The sequence below is a fragment of the Chanos chanos genome, chromosome 5 (assembly GCF_902362185.1).
Source record: "Chanos chanos chromosome 5, fChaCha1.1, whole genome shotgun sequence".
NCBI classification, from domain to species: Eukaryota; Metazoa; Chordata; class Actinopteri; order Gonorynchiformes; family Chanidae; genus Chanos; species Chanos chanos.
This window is the reverse complement of record NC_044499.1, coordinates 15724930-15748421: the sequence shown is the minus strand read 5'-3', so window position 1 is coordinate 15748421 and position 23492 is coordinate 15724930. Positions and strand designations below refer to the sequence as shown.

The following is a 23492-nucleotide window of genomic DNA, read 5'->3' as shown; positions in this document are numbered from 1 at the left end:
TGTGGGAGATGTGTTCAAGTCCAGTCAGTGCAGACACTTGGATCATTCAGAAGAATCACATAACAAGTGCCAACCGATGTATAATCCCACGACTACAGTGTCAGTGTGAAGTTTAACAGGTGCAAGTGTGGTTTAAGTGATGTTTCAGAGGTTGATATTGAGCTGTGAACATGTGAAATGCAAAACCTTTATGTTTGACTACAATGCAAATCATTTTTTGCGCATATACAATGTGTAGATTGTGCTGCATATCCATACATGACTGCAACATGTAGGCTCTGTGTACAGTTATCTTGCCTAAACGGCACTATGATAACTGAATATTTCAGATGGGAGATAGATGGAGGAATCTTTATAGAGAATATAGTGAGATGTTATCATAACAAGCGAAAGTAAATGATCACCTTGACATTTCCACCTCCTGGCTCATGACCGACATTGTCCAGTGACCCAACTTTGGACTTGGCCTTGATGTTCACCTTATGCGACTCAATCTTCACATCACCACCCCCTGCAGTAGATCCATGATTACTTTGGGTACAATTAGGCACGCTACAACAGCCCTATGTTTGTCCTCAACACCTGAGCCCTAGACATATCTTACCTGGCTTGTGCTTAATGTTGTCCTTGGAGCCACACTTTGATGTCACCTTGCTCAAGTCGACCTTCTTATTAAGAATCTGAACCTGAAAATCAAATCATGGATGGAATTACCATCAGTCCAGTTAAGTGTATAATAAAAATTCATGGACCAAAGTCATAGTTTCCCCATATAAAACAGGAAAAATAAATAAACACGACCCTTTCCAAAATTTATGGTATTTCTCCATTTGTGTGTGCTGCCTGTATCTGTAGACCTCAATCCAGTCTGACATGTGTTATCAGATGGTAGGTGAAGTGAGGAGCAAGCTCATGCAAGTATAACCAGTACTGTTTTTACAAATGGATACAACTGCTCATGTGAAACTAAGTAAGCCAGGGAGGTGTTTTAGTGTTAGACAAGGCAAAATCAAAAAGCGAACATACACACAAAGACCCACATCCAATCCACAGAGACAGGAGGGTGGCAGAGGGATGTATAGACTGCTCTTTTGTTTGCTAACAAAAGCAATACTAGGACATAGTGCACTTACATTCCCTCCCCCAGGGACATGCTTGATATTGTCCTTGGAACCACAGCGTGAGGTGACATGGCTGAAGTCCAACTTTTTGTGAACTATCTGGACCTAAACACACAGCACAGTGGCAAACATAGGGCATAGGGTCACTGGGGATTCTAGAGTTAGCAAGGAGTCTGTCACAGTGGTTACGAAGAGGAAGAGTGACTACTATCACAGTCATCCTTATCTTTGTGAGAGGGACAGTCTGATGCAAATCATCATGTGACCATACTTGTGCAACATCACAATGCCTTACTTCTCCTCTAATACTATATGTGATATCAAATACATCAGGATGACAATTAAAAAGACAATTAGTAAGAAAAAATTCAGTTTATGTAGCATATGGGCACCACAATATATTTTATATCTGACTGAACTGTTCACTGAATTGGTCCATAGTCAGTGGTCCCAAGCTAATCCTGTTGTTTGTGTCATTATTTTTTGTGAGTTTTGAGTTACTAATTACATACTGTCAGTGTGTGTTTTTCTCATGGTCGGCAGCTCATATATCACTGTAATCACAGGTGCTTGTAGGACTGGCAATATAAAGAAAGCTTTAGTTTCACTTCACACCTGCTGAGTGTGAGAACAGCAGGCAAAACAAACACTTTGTTAAGGTCACTTCAGAGCTCACAGAGGTGCATTGACACAAATCATGATCATGATGATTACTAATTTGTGCTTGAACAATCAAGACATTCTAATAATAACTAAGATGGAAGAAAATAACACACTGTTAATACAGCTTAACTGAAGAAACACACTCACATACTCACACACTCACACAAACAATCACATAAGAAGTGAGCAGGAGACTGTAGGTCTGACCCTTGAGAACTTAGAGCTGAAGACGTGAATTTGGGTATGGAATCAGCATGTTTTTCAAAACCTTTCTGATTTGTAGGTTTAACTTTTTTTCCACATTAGATTTTAATACATGTTTTACTTATGTATGTTTCAATTGTAGCAAGTTTTTTGACAAGAAAAATGGAATTCACAGCATATCACTGTTTTTATAGTACTCTCTAGGGCCAGACACAGACTCCTCTGGTAAAAAGCTGGAAAAAGTGAAATAATTTGTATAGAGTCAGAATATTTAGGGGGTGAGTCAGAATGCTAAACAACTTCTAGTGTGAGGAACCATCTGACATGTCTTTGTCATTTCTGCATTTTCCTAAATGATAAAACGAAAGATATCTTTAATTAATACTACTAATCTGTAACAGTGGCGATATCAAGTGCAAATGTACCATAGAGTTACATCATAATAAACCAGAGAGCCATGCAGTGTTGGTCTGTGCCCTTCTCGAATATTGCAAAGGGCACATGGATCAATCAACGGCCTTAATCAGTTACCCCAAAACGTTCTCCTTGCAAGGATGATCATTTGATGTTCTGTGTGTGAGTCTGTGATAATGTTTTGTGACAGACAGCAGTACATATTGGGGTGACTCAGGTAATTTGATGGACCCAGTATAGTATAGCTTCAGTATAGCTTTGTGCTGCTAAAATATGCAGGTGACAATAAAATGATGCCATACATTTAAATGAAGCAGAATACATTGTTTTTTAAAGAAATTATGCCATAAAGTGTGTTTGTTTGTTTGTGTTTGAGAGAGAGAGATGGAGAGAGACAGAAAGAAAGAGGGAAATACAGGGGCCAGCCAGAGTATTTCAATGAGCTACAGATGTGGGTAAACACTAAAAATTGATGATAACACCTAAAGACATGAGCAGACAGAAACAGAGATTGACAGATAGGGAGAGAGAGAGAGAGAGAGAGAGAGAGAGAGAGAGAGAGAGAGAGAGAGAGAGAGCGCGAGGAGAGCAGAGAATGAAAATGAATGGAAGAGATGGTTGTAGGAAGGACTCACTTTGCCCTGGCTGGTCTCTTTGGAGTGGGAGCCCTTTGCCAGAGCATCAGTCCTGGCCTGGGCTGCAGAGACCTGGGGAGACAAGCACCCCAAGGTCAGTGGGGTGCAGTGAGGAGGGAATGCCCAGGGTTGTGACTCACTGGATGTCAGGGGTGAGTGTGAAAAGAGGATACTACTTGGAATAGTGTGAAAGAGGAGTCATAGTCAGTTATTCTGGATTACAGATTCAGCATAGCTACCATCTATATCTATCTGTGACAGTGCATGTAGGAGCGCTAGTCATTTGAACAGTCCATGGGAATCACTAAAAATAGAATTGGTATGCATGTGTACAGCCCAACAAAGTGAATTCAGCTTTTGTTCCCTGCTGACATTTGACCTTTTGCTGATGAGCACTGTCAGAGCCAGCATCAAGTCAGAAATATGAAATGTTGTGTCCAAATGCAAAGAGAGTTGTTTACTCGACACAGCTGTTTCACAATTCATGTGACAGAACAAATGAAAAAAAAAACGAAGAAAATTACAAAAAAAAAAATCATCTGTGGAAAAGAAAAACATTTTTCCACTGAAAACATATAGAAATGAACGCATGATGGTGATGTTGAACGCTGTGATAGGTGCAACACAAAGGATTTGTCAGACTGGATGTGGTGATCATCTGAAATGCTTAATACAGAACTGGTAAATCGTGTCAGTAAATGGATGTGATTATGAAGTTGCTGCATTCAAGTGAGCAAAACAAGGTATTATTGCATTTATTCTGTGAGGACTCTATTTTAATACACTCACTGGATTCAGTCAAAGAATATATGCTCAACCAGTAACATATAACAAACTTAAACTGGAACCAGGAACGAAAACATCCTCATGTTACCATTTGATTTCTTTTCCAGCTCCCACTTCTTGCTTACCTTTCCTCCTCCAGGTTGGTACTTAATGTTGTCTGTGGAACCAATCTTGGAGCGAACGTTCTTTAAGTCAGGCATGGGTGCACTTGTGGGGCGCACATTACGGGGAGCCCGCGGCACGGGAGGCTTCCTCTCTGGCACGGTCTGCTTCGGTACAGGGGGTTTGGTGATACGAGAGGGACGTGGTGCACCGTTAGTTGCCGGTGCGCTTGAATCAGTGGCAGAAGGGGAGGTGCGGGTTGCCCTTGGAGTGGTTTTTGCTTTTGTTGAGAAAGAGAGAGAGCGCAGAAGAGGGGAAGAGGAACAAGATAAAAGAGGCTGAATCCACTGTCTCAGGAACTGTCTGAGAAAGTCGGTGAGTAAGACTATCTCACACTGTATCAGCACTCTGATTTGATGACTAACATGTGTACGTCGGCTTCAAGGCAGTCGTGATTACTGCCCTCACTTGGGACCTGGCATCATAATCCCTCTCAGTCTAGCTTGTGTGTTATAATAATAATAATAAAAATAATAATAATAACAATAATAATAACAATTATTATCATTATCATCATCGTCATCGTTACTGTCATCCTACATTTCTTTATAAATTGTTTTTTTTATACATTATTAAACCCGAATATAAACAAGCTAAACCAATTTCTTTCTCTTACATGCATCCTGCTACACTGTTAAATGTTCTTACATGCTGTTGTCTTTGTACTAGGCTTTTTTGTCTCCCCTGCTTTGTTCTCAGTCTTTGTGGCTGAAGTAAAGACAACATATAAAACAATATTAGATTAATAAAAGGCAAACTTTTACAAAGAAAATTATCAATGCAAATTCAAGACCTAACCTAAAATATACTGAAGCGATTCTTAGCTTCAGACCTTTGATAACAGAAATGCAGAGCAACAGATCGTCTATAATCATCACAAGAGGGAACGTCTATAGATGATTTCCGTTATTTAGGCGAGTGCTCAGTGCTTCATCTGTGTGTTTGAATATGTGATGAGCCCTCACCAGACGTGCGGCGTAGAGATGGGGCACTGCTTGGGGTGCTTGGTCCATTCTTAGCAGTAGTGGAGCGGGAAGTGGGTACACCATTGGCCTTTGGCACTGGAGGACGGCGTTGGGCAGTGCCATTTTCTGAAGCCTGAGGAAACAAACAGGCTATCTGAGAGGAGCATGAACAATAGTGCTGCCAAGGCTGCACAGACAGGCACTCATCCACTGTGGAAAAAATGACAAACCACTCTCTCACTCATACTCAGGATAATGGAAACAGCAGAGTAAAAAAGAAGTGAGAACACTGAAGAATATGACCATTTATTTAGAGACACTATATTTTGCACAGATTTTCTTTGGGACCAACAAAACAGTCCATAAGTTGAGTGACGCAAAGATGGTGACGAAAGACAGATTAGACATTATACATTATACAGTTTGATCAAATTATGGATAGGCAGACAGGTGAAGCAGATGAGTCATTCAAGGAAAATCTCTCTTTGAATGAGCAGTTTTGGTGTGAGTGAGTTGAGTGTCTCTTGGGAGAAAATGTCACAGTTAGTCAGACTGTTAAGGGGGAGAAGCCAACCACTGAGGACCACAGATGGGGGCAGAACGGACTTACCTTGGCTTTGACCTCACGGGAAGAGTTGGTGACAGGAGCTCCCATGCTACCAGCTGAGGGGGTGGTTGCCTTGGGCACAGGACTTTTTTTATTGGACGTGGGGGTGGGGGGTGTGCGTTTGGAAGGGGTGCCACTGTCCCCAGTGGACAGTGAGTTTGGTCTTGCAGAACTTTGTTTGGTTGACCCAACAGAAGGCTTCGTGTGTGTTTGCAGAATAGAGGCAAAAAAAAGAAAAGCACATGCAACATGTGTGACAATGAAAGCATGACACAGCAGAGCAAAAAATACTAAAAGAAAAAAAAAAACATATTTGTAATTGAATGGGAGAGATTTTGTCTCCCATTTCTCTTAGTCCTCTCTCTCTCTATCTCTCTCTCTCTCTCTCTCTCTCTCTCTCTCTCTCTCTCGCTCTCTCTCTCTCACAGGGAAACAACATAAACACAGCAGCAGTAAGCAGTGACAGAGACGGATAGGAGTTTCTACATCCTGGTGCCACATGACTTACCTTGGCCTTGCTGTCAGGACTGGTCAGTGTTTTGCTCCCACTAGTAGTTGGGGACTTAGCAGGCCCCTTGCCAGTCTTCTCGTTCTTTTCAGCTTTGGTGGTCTTGTCTGTTTTTTCACCACTGTCTTTCTTCTCATCTTTGTCTTCCTTGTTCATCTTTTCAGGCTTGTCCACTTTCTCAAGTTTCTCATTCTTTTCAGCCTTATTGTCTTGTTTCTCCATTTGCTTCTCACCTTTCTCCTCTTCTTTGATGATCTTCTCATTTTTTTGTGTCTTGTCTAAATTGTCGACTTTCTTCAAGTCCTGGTTGTCCACCCTCTTCAAGTCCCCAGTGTCCATCTTCTTCAAGTCCACATTATCCACCTTCTTTGAGTCCATGTTGTCCACCTTCTTTAAGTCCCCACTGTCGACCTTCTTCAAGTCCCCAGTGTCCATCTTCTTCATGGTGTCTTCTTTCTTTTCAAAGAAATCAGTCTTCTCCACCTTTTCAGGTTTGTTGAACATGCCAAAGCTGTCTATCTTTGCAAAAGTATCCACCTTCTCCACCTTGTCCTTCTCCACCTTTTCCTTCTCCACCTTTTCCTTCTCCACCTTGTCCTTCTCCATTTTGTCCTTCTCCATTTTGTCCTTCTCTACTTTGTCCTTCTCCATTTTGTCCTTCTCCACTATGTCCTGTTTGTTAGTCTTCTCTTCTTTCACTTTGAAAAAAAAAAACAGACAGTGGAGTAAAACAAATCAGGCTTTACATTCTCTTGGATTCAACCATTACATAGATCCAAAGTTAAGAAATTTTCATACACATTTCGAAACTGACGTTTGTTAAGTCAGATGGAGGCTGCCTGAATCTAGGAATGCAAAAGTAGCAAAAACATACCTAGCTAAGTCATTTGGGTTTATTACAGTAACAACCTGTTACAGCAGCAAAACGAAATTAGACACTAAACAAAGAGCTCTATAAATTGTTTATGATGTTTGACATGAGACAGTTGTAAAAGATGTGAATTAATTTTACAGCTTCAGAAACACTGGATAGCTAACCCCTCAGCCAGACAAGATGGAGTTTGATGGCAATTTTGATAGTGAGACAGAGAGAAAGAGAATGACAGAGAGAGAAAGATGGGGCCTGAGGAGAGGGTAGTCTGAGAGAGCTTTGAACAAACAGAGAGAAAAGCACATTGTTGGCAATGGGTGCCTTATGTAACCTGGCACCGGGCTCCCCACAACGTGAAAAATCAATGACCAGTGGACAGACCGTGGTATACAACCAAGAGAGAGAAACAGAAGGGGAGAGAGAAACAGAGGAGGAGAAAGAGAGAGAGAGAGAGAGAGAGAGAGAGAGAGAGAGAGAGAGAGAGAGAGAGAGAGAGAGATGACATTCCTGTATAAAATTTAGAAACACTTTTATGCTGAAATGCAGAGAGATCCCCAAGACAGTTTCCCTGGTTTGTGCATACGCAAATATGTGTGTATGAAAACTGTTATGAAGTTGAAATACATAAAAAGGCTTAAAAGGAGGAGATGGCTCAAAAATATCTTAGTTATGGGGTGAACTTTACCCACAAAGCCTTTACATTTCACAACTCATACAGGCCTGATTACATGCACATTTTCTCCCTTTGAGAGTGGTGCCAGTTCAGCATGGTAAAACCGGAGTATGACAAACACAAGGACATACTGAGGTTATGGTGTTGATATTTAGAATGTCCCTGAAGGCATGTACAAATGCACACTCAGCCACACACACACTAGTCTCCATGCATCTCTCCTTAGATTTCTATCTGTCTCTTCAGTTATGGACATCCAGCACCATCCAAAAGAACGTAAACGCATACATAAAAATGTGTACACACACTCACACAAACACACAGACACACAGACACACACACACACACAAACTTCTGAACAGCACACTTATATATATATACCACTTCAGTCAAGTGGTTACTGGGCCGTTCTGACAGTAATACGTTCTGAATAGTAAATACTATTGATGAATACAGATGCAGCTGATCAAATTCTCAGACGTAGCTCATGCTATCTTGAGGCATATAAAAGAACTTTGATTCAAACCACACATAAATCCTCATTAACATACAGCACAGACTACTGAGCACAGTGCTTCAGAGAATGAATATAAGCATTTAACGAGTATTTGGTGAGCTTACATCCTCTATACAGCACAAATAGCCTCAGCATTAATCACTTGTACCATTTTTAAACACATTATGTCCGTCTACAGAGCCAGACCGAGTCTCTCGGCATCCTTCTGGGATGACGCACTGACTGCTTCAAGACTGCACATATCCATTTAACTCTGCCTAGTCTGTTACCCTGCATTTTATTTTTCTGTATCACTTCATCTCTCTTTGATGACTACACACATGACATTCTGCTTTAAAACAAGATCTTTTTTGTGACGAATTATTAACAAAATAATTCTGTGCTATCTGTCCAAGATATCACCAACTATATCTGTCCATTATGAACATTAGCACATAACTCACGTCAATGCAGAGAGAGAGTCACACACAAACAACAGTGAAAAGGATCTTCCTGTCAGAGATGTGCCGGAAATGTGATGCGGCGCCGAGGAAAACACAGACGCTGCCCTGTGTCATCTCACCTACCATGACTGGCAACTTTAGTCAGGGCATCACTGACGACAGCCTGGCTTTTCTCAGCCTGTCTGACCTCCACCTTGCCTGAGTCCCCATTGTCCTTGTGCGGTGACAGTTGGGGAACAGAGAGACTTTCAGGGGGGCTGCGTTGTGTCCCCAGGGACTGCTCTTTCTTTACAGCAGGGGCAGATGAGAGTGGTGTTGATGGAAGAGGTGCTATCTTCCCCTCCAAGGTGAGGGAGAGTTTATCAGTGGGCTGAGGAGAAGGCAGCTCTTTCCCAGGGTACTTATCAGGCAGTTGCATGCTGGCTGGCACAGTAAGGTGGGCACTGCCTGATACCCCACTCTTCACCTCTTTGTGCTGTCTGCTGCCAGCACCTCCTGCTGCACGTGACCTCTCATCATCTTCATCGCTGCCTTCCACGTAGCTTTCATTCACAACACCAATTACGCAGTAGTTCGGGGCGGAGCCTTGAGGTTGTGCTAATTTCACATTTGGTTGTGCTGTTGAAGACACAGGAATCTTGACACTGTCAACTGAAGCTGATTTGGTTGAGCTCTGAGAAGGTGCTCCATTAGGACTCGGCGTCAGACCATTGGCTGAGAGGGGTTTCCCAGGTGACACTGGTGAAGGTGAGGATGAGATGGAGCTTGTTGGACTCTGCCCGGTACTATCCAGAATCCCACTGCCCTTGTCGCCCTGCCGGCCGACTACCTTCTTCTCAGCTTCCAGGCTTCCACTTGCTGGCTGGGTGGCGAGGCCTTGTCTGGCCTCCCCCGCCTGTCTCGGTGCCTGAAGACTGTCCGTCTGTTTCTGATGCCAGTCCCAGTCCTGGGTAGTCGCTGACGATGCCAAGGCCGGCTGTGAGGAGGGCGCTGGGCACAGCTCACTGTACTCAGAGCGCTGGGAAGACATCCTCACAATCCCTCTCACTTTCTTTTTGCCCCTTTTCTAGATTTCTCTGTTCCTTTATCTTTGTAAAACACTAACAGCTTTGCTCAGTAGTCAAGTTCTGAACGAGTGTGAAGTTATGGCGTATGTCTCTCTCTCTCTGCCTCTCTGTGCTCTGATAAACACTGAGACTGAGGTGACTGTGCTCTTCTCTCTCTCTCTTTCTCTCTTGCTCTCTCTCTCAAACTCCTTCCCCTCCCTCTCTCATCCTCTTTCTGACATCACAGCCCTGTCAAAGCCTGAATCACATGACAGCACAAACCACATTTCCATTGGTCACAGCAGATTCATAACCCCTGCTTTCAGCAACCAGCAAGTTTATAAATACACACAACAACATAATGTCATTCAGGCACAGTCCACTACTCTTTCTAGAATCCTCTAGCTTCACTGAACACATGCAAGCACCTTCGAACAAATACACTTCCCTCACCCTACCCCACCCCATTTGCCTTATCCCCTGACGCCGGCAATGAAGATGACAGAACCTCAGCTGTAGTGGATTTCATCACTGCAGTGAGTGCTTGTGTAAGGTGCAGCGCATCACTGGCCTGGACCAATACTCTATAGCATATTAACTTCCTGCCATCTTTACACACTTTAATCAGTAAAGTACACCTGTTGGTTTTTTCATCTCATCTGCTAGCCATCCTATTAGCATGCAGCCCCATGGTTCTCTTTCTTTGTCTCTCTCTGCGTCCCAGATGGAGGCTTATGAAGGACTGTTTCCAGTCAAATGCTCTATTGTTCATTGTGCTCTTGGCTGAGCTCGACACAATGTATTTTGCACGTATCTGAAGACATTTGGCCGTGGACATCGTGACATCATGAGACATGGAGTGAAAATAAATGAGTGATGTAAAAAAGACACTACAGGGCCTGGTGGCTTGGAAAACCTATCATTTGCCCAACAAATTCTGTTGGAATGTATGTCAGTCATTGTGAGATTGACTGTCATGTTTTGGATTTGAAAGTGCCACTCCCTCACAGCTCTGCTTCAACAGATAATAGCAAACACAACGTCTCCCGGAGCACTCATGCATATACACACAAACACACTCTCTCTCTCTCACACACACACATACACACACACACACACACGCACACACGCACACACAGTCCCTTAGCTACATAGATTTGTGGGTTACAGCAATGAGGGCAACAATACTTTTAATGGGGAGTGACTGTGCCTATGGCTTTGCTGCCATGTCATCTGTTTGCTGCTGTCACACAGACAGTGCACAAGCCTTAGGACACTAACGATACAGGACAGGGTTCTGACATGCCATCAGTCCCCCCACTCTGTGTCAGTGAAAAAAAACACCAGCCCTACCCTACAAACACAAACTCTGAACACTGTACTCACCGAACAAACGGTTACAAACAACTCAGTCTGACCATGAATCATTAAAGCACTCAAATGGCATAAATATGCACACACCCACACACATGAATACATACACCCACCCGCATCCCAAAACACATTAAATCCTTTCAAACCCTTACCCAGAGCAGCCTCTGGCACTGTTTGGTTCCTATACTCTTGACAACACCCTCCTGCGTCCTATCATGAGTGTTTATTCAAATGCCACCTCACTCATCCACCATCCAATTCACCACTGCCTGGGTAATGTCATTATTCAGACCAAAAAAAGCTCTCTCATTAAAGAGAAATGAGTGAAGATTATGTAATGTCAAAATAGTCTGTAATGTACAGCCCAGAAGCATGAAAAAGGACTGCAATATGCAAGCATCCACTGAATCCAGCAGAGTGTGGTTGAGAACGAAAAAATGAAAAATGAATAAAGACATTGTTAACCGCTGAGATAATGTCCAACCCTAGGTAATAAGTCACAAACAAATTTGGAATTTGATTGGTTTTTGTTCTTTTCAGTATGTTGCTGGGGAAATGTCCGTGAACGGCCGAGAAGGGTCTGAACACTTTAATGAGGGTGAAATTCACACACACACTACAGTGCATCTGTTACAAAGGAGCCCTATTCCAGTCCAGTGATAGCCAAAAAAAGAGCCCATTCTCTTTTCTTTCATTGCTATAATGGGTCTAATTCATATGAATGGACATTGTTATATAAGTTATATAATATGTCTTATGAATTGAACTGTTTACATTCTTCAAAAACATCAATCCTCCACAACACCCGAACTATGATTCAAATGCGAAGGTGGATACCAACATGTTTCAGAACTCACATAAAATGACATGAACACAAAGTGCTGTCCTTTCTGAATACCAGCTTCTTGTTTTCACAAATTCATTTCAGCCCCGAGTTGGTTTTCACATCTTTATCAAAACAAATCCAAAAGGCAAAAAATGACAACTCTGAAGTTTTAGATAAAAACAGCACTACATTCAGTCTGTCCACCGGGCTCCATTACTGAACAGACCAATGAGAGTTATTTATTTTAGTCACTAGAGTGAAACTCTGATCACAACGGAACCACTAAAGGTTTACGGACAACTTATGAGGCAAAAGGGTGCAATTATGTAGTACACTGGGGGAAGAAATCTGAGGTATGCATACAAAGGCATAAGTATTTAAACCCTTTGACAACCAGCAGGTAATAACTGGCTTAATAATATAATAAATGGTTTAAATAAACTGTTTCAGAAACAAATCAATGGGAGCCAGTTGTGACTGAAGCGTAAACACACGTATACAGTGGATTTGTGGGATGTGTTTGTGTGAGGGAGGAGTACAGTAGGATTAGGGGAGCTTTGTCTGTGAGATTCTATTTCTGGACTATATCTTCCAGTCACACCCCATTTTCTGCCTTGGCAGCCCTCATTTGCGACATCACCAAGGAAACCGCCTCCCATATCCATGGCAACAGGCTCATCGTCAAAGAGCAGCTGAGACTGGGGCTGTGTCGTTTCAGCAGCCCAGAGGAGGGAGCAGAAGAGAGGGAGGAGACAAGGGCAAGGAAAGGACGAGGGAGAAGGTGCGCCACAGCGAGAGGGGTGAGACGAGAGGGACGAGGAGTCTGACAAAAGCTAATGGTGAATTCCAAACCAGAATTTTTAGGGAGGGCAGTCGACAGGAAAACTAAACAGTAGCGAATGAATTACTGAATGTGAAAGACGGACAGTAAATTCAGATACATTCAGTTGGCTTCCTATTTCTGCTGCTATCAATAAAAGCTGTCTGTTGTTAGCCAGACCAAAATGGCAAGGAGCGACAGCAGCTGAGAGGCGACAACAACAACAACAACAACAACAACAATAATAATAATAATAATAATAATAATAATAATAATAATAATAATAATAATAATATTCTCTCCAAAAAGGTAAAAGCTCAATGGCAATTTTAAAGAGGCACTACACATGACAAGATCTCCTCATCCAAAATAAAATAAGCTTTAACCAAACTACAAAACCTTGGCTTATATACTACATGCTTTCTTTGAGTTAAACAGACAGTTGATTATGAGAAATATATACTGATTTGATACAGTATTTGACATTGCTGATTTCAAACGTATGAGAAAATGGATTTGTAACTGAGGACATGACATCAGTTGGCATACAACCAGAATTAAGATTCATCCCAACACTCAATCCCCATGGGTGGCTGATGAGCAGATACTGAGAGGGCAGGAAAACTGGGTGAGTGGAAAGCCAAATATAGTGTCACTCTTAATGAAGTCGCTGAATGATTTAATCCACACATCAGAGTCCACTGGGCCTCTGCTTATCTGCAGATTTCATTGGTTAGATCTAATTTTTTTTGACAAATGATGCCCTCTGAAAAAAAAACTGTATATATACAAATATTCCATACAGCAAAATTTCAAACAGAAAAGCTGGATTGGTCTTTGAGAGCTAAAAAGTGGATGAGCTAACACCTACTGAAAACAGGATGGAAATAAACCAATCCTTTTAACCTAACCTACCCCCTTTCCCTCTGTCTTTATGTTAGTGATATTAATGAATCATCTAGAGCTGAGATGTGCAAAGTAACAATGCAAACAGGTTCATATGCCCCAGTGTCTTTTATGGTAAAATGATACTCATCTGGCAAAACAGAAATCTATCGAGAACTAAAAGCATGGTTAAGTATGTACAGGGAGGCAAACAAAAAGCTTGGTGTTCTGATAAGAGTAGCATCACTGGTGCTCTGAAGCAACATCACTTAATGTTACCTATTCTTCAACTTTACCTGAAGTCAAAATAAAAGCACAGAGAACTTCACTGCTGCTTTACTGCATTACTTATGCATACTTATAACATATTCAACCAGTAACCCTGACTCACTGCAGAAGTACTCAAACACACACACACACACACACAAAACTGATCAGCAGCTATAAAAAGACCAGCTCCGCATGTCTTATGTAAGGGCCTACCCATCAATATTGCATTAGCTGAAGAAGGAGATAGAAGAGCAAGGAGAGTGGGATGGATGAGTGTGTGTGTGTGTGTGTGTGTGTGTGTGTGAGAGAGAGAGAGAGTGAGAGAGAGAGAGAGAGAGAGAGAGAGAGAGAGAAAGAGAGGAGGGTATCTAGAATGGCAGATAAAAAGATGAATACATTTTAACATTAAGTGTGATATTATAATGATAGGCTGTGCATAAAGATGACCAAACAATTTTGATAATTTGTATTTATCGAATTAACCAAACTATCTAAAACATGGACCTTTTTCTAAGCATATGACTGAGATAACAACTGGCACAAAAGACTAGGAATTAAACTTAGTGCTGTGTTCGAAATATCCACTTGTTCACTTACTATATGGTGTTTGGTACATGGAATACTCACTGGGGGGATAAGGGCAGACAGCTGTTGATTCATTTCAGACACTATATGGATGTTACACTGCTATGTAATTTACAGTTAAGATTTCAAACAGCACTACAAAATGGCTGATTCACTATATGGTGCACTATATAGTGGGTGAGTGGACATTTTGAACACAGCTTAGGTATTGGTGAGATCTTCACTTCTAAGAAATGAAGGATGGTTTGCTAGACTTTGTGTAAATATTTTAGTTAGGACAGTGGTATAGAAAACCAACTGAAAAATGAGAGCTTTCCTTACCTGTTTTGTATCCAGAGTTGACCAAATATAGTGAGTATATGGGAAAGTCAAACAGAAAAACAGATTACGTTACTCATATGACAACCTCGATTGTACTGACTGAAGTTCAGTTGTAATTTGAAGGTAGCACTGATAGTGATGCTTATCAAAACTGCAGATGAACTGAAAGACACTGAGCTTTATTTTTTGTAAACACACACACACACACGCTTGTGTTAAGAATTAACAGCCCAAGATGAGAAAAGGACTGCATGAGAATAAAGAAAGTTATTTAGCAAGCTCTAAATAAAGAAATACAGCGTTATACTATCCACCCACTCAGCGTGATTAGTAAACATTATATCCCACACAGATGATGATACAGCTCATGGGATTTCAGAGCTACATATAGCTACAGGATCAGTGCATTCTGGGAGAAAAGAGAGGGAATTGATCTGAGCTCCACTATAGAGTAAGACTCAATTAGCTGCCCAAATGCATAGCAATCAGTGTGTTATGACAGCATTGACAGATGTGTTATTGCATCAGAATTACAGAAAAGACATGCAGGAAGGCTCCAAGCTCTTATGACTGGCACAAAGAGATAAAGACAAATAGAGAAAGAGAGACTGAGTAATTAGTTTCTTAATACAGTCTTTTTAAGCTATAGAAACAGCTAAGCAGAGGAGGGCCCACTCAATTGAGCCATGCATTATGTATATCATCTCGATACAGTCTTCAGTATCACCAACCTTCCAGCAGGGGGGGCTGTGCCAACGGGGGCTCCAGGTGCTCTGTGTGTGAAGGGATGAAAGGCGGGGCCGCAGGGTTAAGGCTCAAGCTCACTGCAGGGCTGGGGGTGGCAGGTGGGGAAATGTGACTGACAGCTGAGGGGCTCTGAGAGACTGGGGTAGGTGTAGCAGTGACCTGAAGGGTGGGGGTGAGATCGGGTGTGCTCTGAGTTGGGGGGCTTGCATCTGCGGTGGCTGTCTGTAAGACAGAATCGAGGAATAGGACAGTCTGGGAGGTTGGGCTGAGGGCAGGGGTGGTCTTATGGTTGGGATCAAAGGATGGATGGGTATCTGATGAGGACAGTTTTGAGGGGAAAGAAATAGAATGATCTGTCGTACCTACATCTACAGTCAATTCAGTGTGTTTAACTTGATTTGACTGGTTGACTTCATGCAAGGTAGTACCGTACAAGGTCTTATCACCATGACGGTAAGGTTCATCCAAAGTAGAGCTTACGCCCTCAGATGATTTGGGAGAGATCTCAGGCTGAAGATCAACACTCTTTTTTTCAGACAAATCTTTGGAAGGGGAAATAACAGGACATGTGTCATTTTTAGGGGTCTCTTTTATGGCAGTAGACTTAGGGATGTCCAGCAAGTGGTCTGTATCCATATCAGTAATACCTGAAAAGGCATCAGTCACAATATGATCTAGAGCTGAGAGACTCTTGTCATCCCTATCAGTCTTGAGGGTGAAGTCTCCAGCATGGGTGGCAGTGGTGAAAGAGGGGGAGCTGTGTGAGTAGCCAGACATCATGGAGGTGTCTACCTGACTATCTGACAGCGGGGAGTAAGGGGTAGCGGTTGTGAGGGAAAAAGGGTTGGGTGTGGAGGAGGGTAATGTTGTCCCTTGCTCTACGCTATGGCCAGAGGGTTTCTGGGTTTCATGCATGTCACTGGTGCTGAACTCTACACCCATCGCAGTTAAGGGACTTGGCTCATGAGGATGGGACGTGACAGAGGTATCTGAAAGTGCGCTCCATTCCTCAGGGAGCTTCTTCCTGCTCTTACTCTTTCTGGCTTTGACCCTTCCTCCACCCCTCTCTTGAATTTCACTCTCCCACATCTCCTCCTCCCTACTGGGTGGCGAAGGGCAGCCGTGATTCGAACTTTCTGAGGGAGTCTCCTCTGACTCTGGAGAGCCAAGGCTTTCCAGGAGGTCATAAACCTCTTCCCTATTCTTTCGTTTCTTCTTCTTCCTCTTCTGCTGCTTTGAGTTGCCACCTTCTTTCTCCCTCTCTTCCCCTGATGCTGCATCTTCACACTGGGATCCAGGGGAGCCCAATGGGTCTGTGGGATTCTGAGGTTCTTGGTCAGCTTGCCTACTGGTTGCCGTGGAGGAGTTGGGGGCATGGGGCAGCTCCACTGTGAGCTTGTCCTCACCTCCCCAAGGGCTCCCCCAAACTTCTTGGTGTACAGAGAGGAAGAGGAAGTGTCACTATCTACCAAACACATCATCTGTCAACACTGTTTGTGCATCTCCAAATCAAAATCTCACAACATATTTTTTCAGCAATTTTAACTGTTCGTATTAACCACTGATCCTTTCTATTATAATGCAATAATTTGTGGTGAAATGTAAACAGACCTTTGAAATCCCCACTGTGAAGATAAACATGATGAAACACCTCACTTCAGGTGATCCTTCTGGGCATTGAAAAGTATATTTCAATGGGGTACATGATTATATGACCCCTACATGGATAAATGAAACAGTAAATGCCTAGACAGGCTAGTTTCCTGTGACTATTTCCGTTACAGACAGGAGCTGATTTCGTGTGACTGTTCAAACTCAGCCTGGGAGAGAATGTGTGGAGACCAGGATGGGTTCACTTAAGAGAAGTAGTGACAGAGCAAATGGGCAGATAAACTCAAAATGAAGTGACAGGCAGACTGGTAAACAACATAAACAAGTCACTGAAACACACACACACACACACAGGAGACAAAGGACACAGAGAGAAATTATATGGCATGAAGTGCCCTGTGTAACACTCTGTACTGAAGACAAAAAATATTTACAATGGACAAAGTATGAGTGACGAAAAAAAGTAATAACACTCTAAAATAAAAAGACACACTACAAACCAAAACAAAATTCAGAACAATTACAACTTTAGACAGAACATTAAAGAAGACTTCAAAAACTGATTTTGTCTCTCTAAGTGATACAGTAATGATTTTAGATTTGGATACTAGTTCACATTTTAGATTTTAGTAATTTAGGTTTTTGGTCTTAGATTTCTACAAATCTAGATTTTAGTTCATCCAACTCTCAATGGACAGCAGGTATAAATAACAAGGATTTAATGTATTGATCTTGGTGTTTCCAACTGGCAAAATGATGCTTCATAGTAAGACTGTGAGTCTGTGCCTCAATGCACTTCATTGATCATAAGACTATAAATAGACACCTGAGGAGGAGGTCCATAGACAGTAGCATCTATATTTCAGGCTATATAGCTGTTTAAAGGTGTAAGTGCATTCTAATTCACGCCCTGGCAGTCTGCCAGGTGCCACATTACTCCCTCAGTCTAACGGCCATTTAACTCGGAGAGCGATATCAGAGAGGGGAAGATGAATCTTTAAAATGTCTCTCCCCTCACAACATACACACATAAGTCCTCAGTGCAGACTCACACTGTTATGATGTACAGATACTTTGGGATGTTTTATTGACCATGTCCAACATTATTCCATCTGACGCGGCATTTTTCGCTATCTACATAAGGGTCTAAACAATATCTAAACATTTAACATCCAATTTCATTAAGGTGGGGGAATGCATGTTACTTCCAACACATTAATTTCATAAAAAACATGAGCAAATAAAAATTTCAGACAGTTTCAGACAAGACATGAATGAATGGTGTTTTGGATGCTGTTGTGTTTAGTATTTCTCGTCATAGTCTCTTAATGTCAAACCTTCTTCCACCAGTTGTAAAGCATGCTTAAATACAAACAATTGTACATTCAACCCATTCATTCAACCAGTAATAAAAGTAAAATTAAACCTTTAAACCCCTACAGTAAGACTGAAGGTGACTGTGCTGAAACGTTTCCCATGGACTGAAATCATGATATACATCCTGGGAGACTGAAATGATCGACGAACAACTAACTGTGTAACTGTGTTTTTTTTTCTTTTTTTGGTGTTGTCCAAACAACCCTAGGTTTAGAGCACAGAACTGTGCTGTATCAGTGCTTAAGACCTTATGTGTGATGTTTTCTATGGAGCATTCCTGAGTTTCTGCTCCACTGAGTCGCCCATCCAATCCGCACTAAACTAGTGATTTCATAACCTCCTACACATTCTGACTTTTAAGGACATGGTCTTTATCTAGGAGACTTAAGAAGCCTGTGTACTGCAGTGAAATAGCCCTCTGGTGCATGGCAGTAGCTATTGCATAAAAGAGACTAAAAAAGATCCTTTAGAACTAGACACTAGTCACAGATTAAATGTGAATACCAACAATGTTACTTGCATTTTATAAGAAGCTTGGAATTTTTTAGAAAAAGACGAACAGCGCAGTATGCAACTGTAGTTTTATCCTGCAGGTATCTTGTCCAATGTCTCACAGAAATATGTGGTCCATATAACACTGCAGAGACGCTTAAGTGTTTGGAAGGTCAAATGTGTCATGGCAAATGCAAGATCCTGCACAGATATTGGCACTGCCTATCTTGAGTGCTGTTAATTTGGGCCTTGCCTGTTTAATAGTGTTTGGTGAAGTGTGACAGAATGGGCTTGATTTTACCTGCAGCGTTGTCTTGGACGTTAAAAGGACTGCTGTCACTTGGTTTAGCAGGTGTCTGGGTTGGTTTGGGTGCTTCAGTGCCAAACAGAGGAGAGGTTTTCAATGGTTCACCCATGCTGGGAGGTTGCGAAGTCTGAAGAGGGGCTGCGCCCACATTCATATTCACATTCATGCTCATATGTGTATTCATGTTCATCCCTGGCTGGGACAAACCTGAGGAGAAATGAGATACTGTCATAGATTTATATGTGACTGTATATATAATATATGTAATATGTAATATTTGCAATATATGTATAATATACTGTATGCATTTGTATTCCGACTGGACTGATAATTTGAAAAAACTGTGTCTTGTGTTTCATCTGATCTTCTGCCACGTGATGCAGAAAACAATCTGAAGAATAATGGTGACGCTATGCAAAACACAGCACTAGAAAAGCACACTGCTAACATCCAAACAAGCACAAACACAACTGAAAACAAACCTACACTCTGCACTTCTTTGGACTGAAGGAAACAGAGGACATTCATTCTATTGTCAACTGTCAAATAAACCAAACCAAACTACCCCCCCCCCCCCCCCCCCAAAAAAAAAAAATCATTTTTGTAATCATCTCCATGACATCATAACCCTTATGGGCTAACATTTTTGCAATAGTAACCTAGAAAGGAATCCATGCTGTGGTCATTCATCTTAGAGCCCATTTGCTGGTTTCCCCACTGATCAGACATGCCCATCAGTGATGTTGGGCCTATGGAGAAAGAAAAGGAGGGAGAGACAGATAATTTCACTTTCATGTATTTTCACATCCACTGCCTATTCAGTAATTCTAATGTGAGATCTATGCATAAATTTCATTCCATTCATTTAAATGAGTTCCTTCTGTGTCAGTTTTAGGGAAAACTGTTGTAACATATACAGGCTTGATGCTTCACCTGACAGAAAATCGGTACGAAAGGCTTGCTGCCCCAGTGGACTGGAACGATGCTCTCCTTGAGGATCCTGGCGCTGACCTCCAATTTGGGCCCCAGACATAAAACCAGAACCTATCATATCAGAGAGAGCAGAAAAACAACAGAGATATATATCATTATAAGTCACATATATCTAGATACATTTCATCTTCTTCTTCTAAAAGGATTATGAACAATAAATTAGAATCCTGGCAGCCAAGACTGGAAGCCACAGTGAACTATGACAGTCTTGAAAAGAAGAACTCACTGTGATATCCATAAACCATAACAACATAATACATGAACTGCAGAGCAAACTGCTCTGTAGTGAACATAATGTTCTTGTCAGCATGATCCGACTCCCCGGAGGACATTGTACATTCCTACTGACTACAGTTGCTTGAAAGTTTATCATGAAATCCAATTGACAGCCCGGCCCAATGCGTTCCTAGTCAATAGCAGAGAAGTGGAGCTTATCCCCATTCATGCCCAGTCTGAGGAGTGACCAATGACAAGTAACAATGACAACAGAAGACAGAACGAGCACTGCGGACATGCTACCATGGTTACACAAACAGCTGAGTCCATCTGATGTTCCTGCAGCGACATATCCTGTCACTGTCGAGAGTGATTGACATGAAAATCCAGCATTAGCTAAGCCTCAGGCAGACAACTGAGCTTTGCTTTCATCCTGAGGTACTGCACATATTAGCATCTAATTATCCTCTGTGTGGTAAAGGACAACATATATGTGTAGATGCCAGGGTGGATCATGGGGAGCCAGTCTATTTGTCAGAGCTGATGAGGAGAGAGCACCAGTTTGTCCTCTGAGGGGTTGGGTGGCACAGTTCCAGCGCTGCATGTTGGTGAGGAGGAGTGCGGCCAGCCTCAGGAGAGCACTAAGGTGCTGAGACTGTTTACGCTTCATGTAATATGCTCAGCCTCCACAATCCTCTCACCCACTCTCTCTCTCTCTCTCTCTCCTCCCTCTCTCTCTGCCCCCCTCTTTCTCTCCTTCTCTTCCAATTCTAAAAATGCTGCTTTAAAAAGCACCAAAATCGGCCATGGCACAGGAGGGGAGCATCACGCGAGACAAGCTCAAAGCTGTTTTGTGCTTATCACAGCTGTGACCATCTGGCGTTACAAAAAAAAATCAAACTAAGGATATGTGTGATTACATTGAAAAGAAATCTATCTCTGTTACATATAAGACAGATGATGTTTATTTTTTGAAGCCCTTTTTACTGATTGGAACTCAATAAATAAACAGAATCAACTGGACACAAATACCCACAAAACAAAGCTGAAAATACACGGACCTCTGGATGACAGGGAAAGACTTGTAATGACTCACGGGGAAACACCCTTAAGAGCATATGAGATGTGTGAAAACCCTCAGTGGAATTTTGTGTTTAAATCCAAATCTGATGACTAATGAAAAGGGATAAAAAATTTAAAAAAAAAAAACAAAAAAAAACAGAGAAGTGAGGGACTGGGTGGTATGAGTTCAGACTGCCAGGTCATTCTAGTGCAGAAGGCGCCCCAGTCCGTGCCAGAGAAGGGGCAATGTCCTTCCCTGTCAGTTACCCATTAGTCATTACATAAGGCAATACTCACAAAGGAGCCCCATCTCCTCAATTTACTCCAAAGAGAGTTCAACCTGAAAGGTTAAAACAGACTTAGTCTAGACTATGTGTCATAGTCTGCATCAATGCTCACATATTTACTCAGCAAACAGGGTTATCAGCAATAAGAAAAAAAAAAAAAGTAAAGGGAGGGATTTGTGTCTTGCTGTACGACACATGAGTTGGCACAGATTTTAAAAGCACAAATGAGGTCAAAATTAATCTGGCTTTAGATGTCCATTACAATAAACAGTACATTATCCAACAAAGAGCTAATGTCCAGAAAGCTCTTGTTGTGAGAGGACCGCTGTACATGAAAAAATGTAATGTTGACCATTTGTTTAATCCAAACCAGAATATGAAGAAAAATCTGGACATTATAATGTAGTGTTTTCTTCAGTACATATGTTTTGGCCTAATGCCTCTGTACCAGATATGATGCATGTCATCACTGCGACAGGCATGTGACCAGTTTTAACCTGTACATTCCAGCATTTATACAGAGGTGAAATAATGTCAAGGAAATTCCAATCTAAATGTCCTCTGAGCCATTTTCACATAATGTATGTAGTTTTAATATTATGATATGTATGGCTCAATCAGGGCACTCTAAAAATACTATGAAATGTACTGCTGAGTTGTGTATACATACTATATCTCCACTCATATATCCAAAGGCAAAGCCCTGGAATAGCTTGACACTGTCCTTGGGTCTGGTAAACTGACTGAAAAAGTAATACTCATCTAGGGTTCATTTAGGGATCTAGGATAGATCTTTCATGGCAAAGTGACTCACTGTGCAATATTCATAGCTTGCACATCAGAACATTTCCTTGTCTGATGAAATGTCATGTTATTTCATTAGAAGGTAGTTGGAGTTGGAGTATGGATTGTGTCCAAAACTGCAAATATATATTTTCATAGAAATTCAAGTAATTGAGTCCCAGACTCAAGGGTACATTTCGTCTACATCAAGGACATAAGCTGTCACTGTAAACTATTTTATCTTTCATGTCTGGTTAACTGTAACTGTGGATTTAAATTAAGATGTGAAAACTCCATATTTTGTGTGAAAAGTAATTGCCTGTTTGGGGTGTTTATTTTAAAATCATCTGTCTTCTGTCAGGATATTCTTTTCCACTGCAGTGTCACACATTACACAGATGCTGTATAAATAACGCAATAAAGTTGCTGTAAATGTTTAAGCAATTCTCATAAAGGTATAATGGATGCTTCATTTTGAGCCCCAAGGCCAAGGTTTTGGACAAGCTTTATATAAAAATGACATAAATCAAGGGTACTGGAAACATTCTGGAGTTCGGACTGACAGATAGCTAGGAGAGGAAGTTATATTAAAGTGGTCTGCAGTCTGTTAATGAATATTTACTGTCTAGACCGAGGGCTGAGACAGGAAAGAAGTAGGTTAATAACAGTAGAAAAGTTTGAGAGGATGAGAGAATGAAAGGGTTTGGTTTTGGAGTAAATCTATGCTATACACCATAATTTGCTCAAAAATTCATTTTAAACATTTAAGCAGCATGCTTGATGAGAGTAGATTGTTACTAAGTTAATTTGAAACATGCCCAAAGGGTACTCCAGCCATAAACCCTATTGATCAATTGTTTAAACACTTCAAGGTACATGCTAACATGCTGTTCAACTGCCAAAACCAGGAATAAATAAATA

The 23492-nt window shown here is 41.6% G+C and overlaps 1 protein-coding gene across 1 annotated transcript in view; it reads right to left on the bottom strand.

Annotated features, from left to right (window-relative positions):
• Positions 1-23492, bottom strand: part of map4l (microtubule associated protein 4 like) — a 33394-nt gene that overhangs the window by 1467 nt on the left and 8435 nt on the right. Inside the window, exons 3-15 of the mRNA XM_030773090.1 lie at positions 20164-20274; positions 19890-19979; positions 19225-19437; positions 15428-16873; positions 6066-6763; positions 5561-5755; positions 4951-5083; positions 4634-4693; positions 3949-4205; positions 3038-3109; positions 1134-1226; positions 605-686; positions 405-511 (exon numbers count right to left, since the gene is read on the bottom strand). Of these exons, the coding sequence (XP_030628950.1) occupies positions 405-511; positions 605-686; positions 1134-1226; positions 3038-3109; positions 3949-4205; positions 4634-4693; positions 4951-5083; positions 5561-5755; positions 6066-6763; positions 15428-16873; positions 19225-19437; positions 19890-19979; positions 20164-20274 (3557 nt within the window). The remainder of the gene's footprint in view (positions 1-404; positions 512-604; positions 687-1133; positions 1227-3037; positions 3110-3948; positions 4206-4633; positions 4694-4950; positions 5084-5560; positions 5756-6065; positions 6764-15427; positions 16874-19224; positions 19438-19889; positions 19980-20163; positions 20275-23492) is intronic.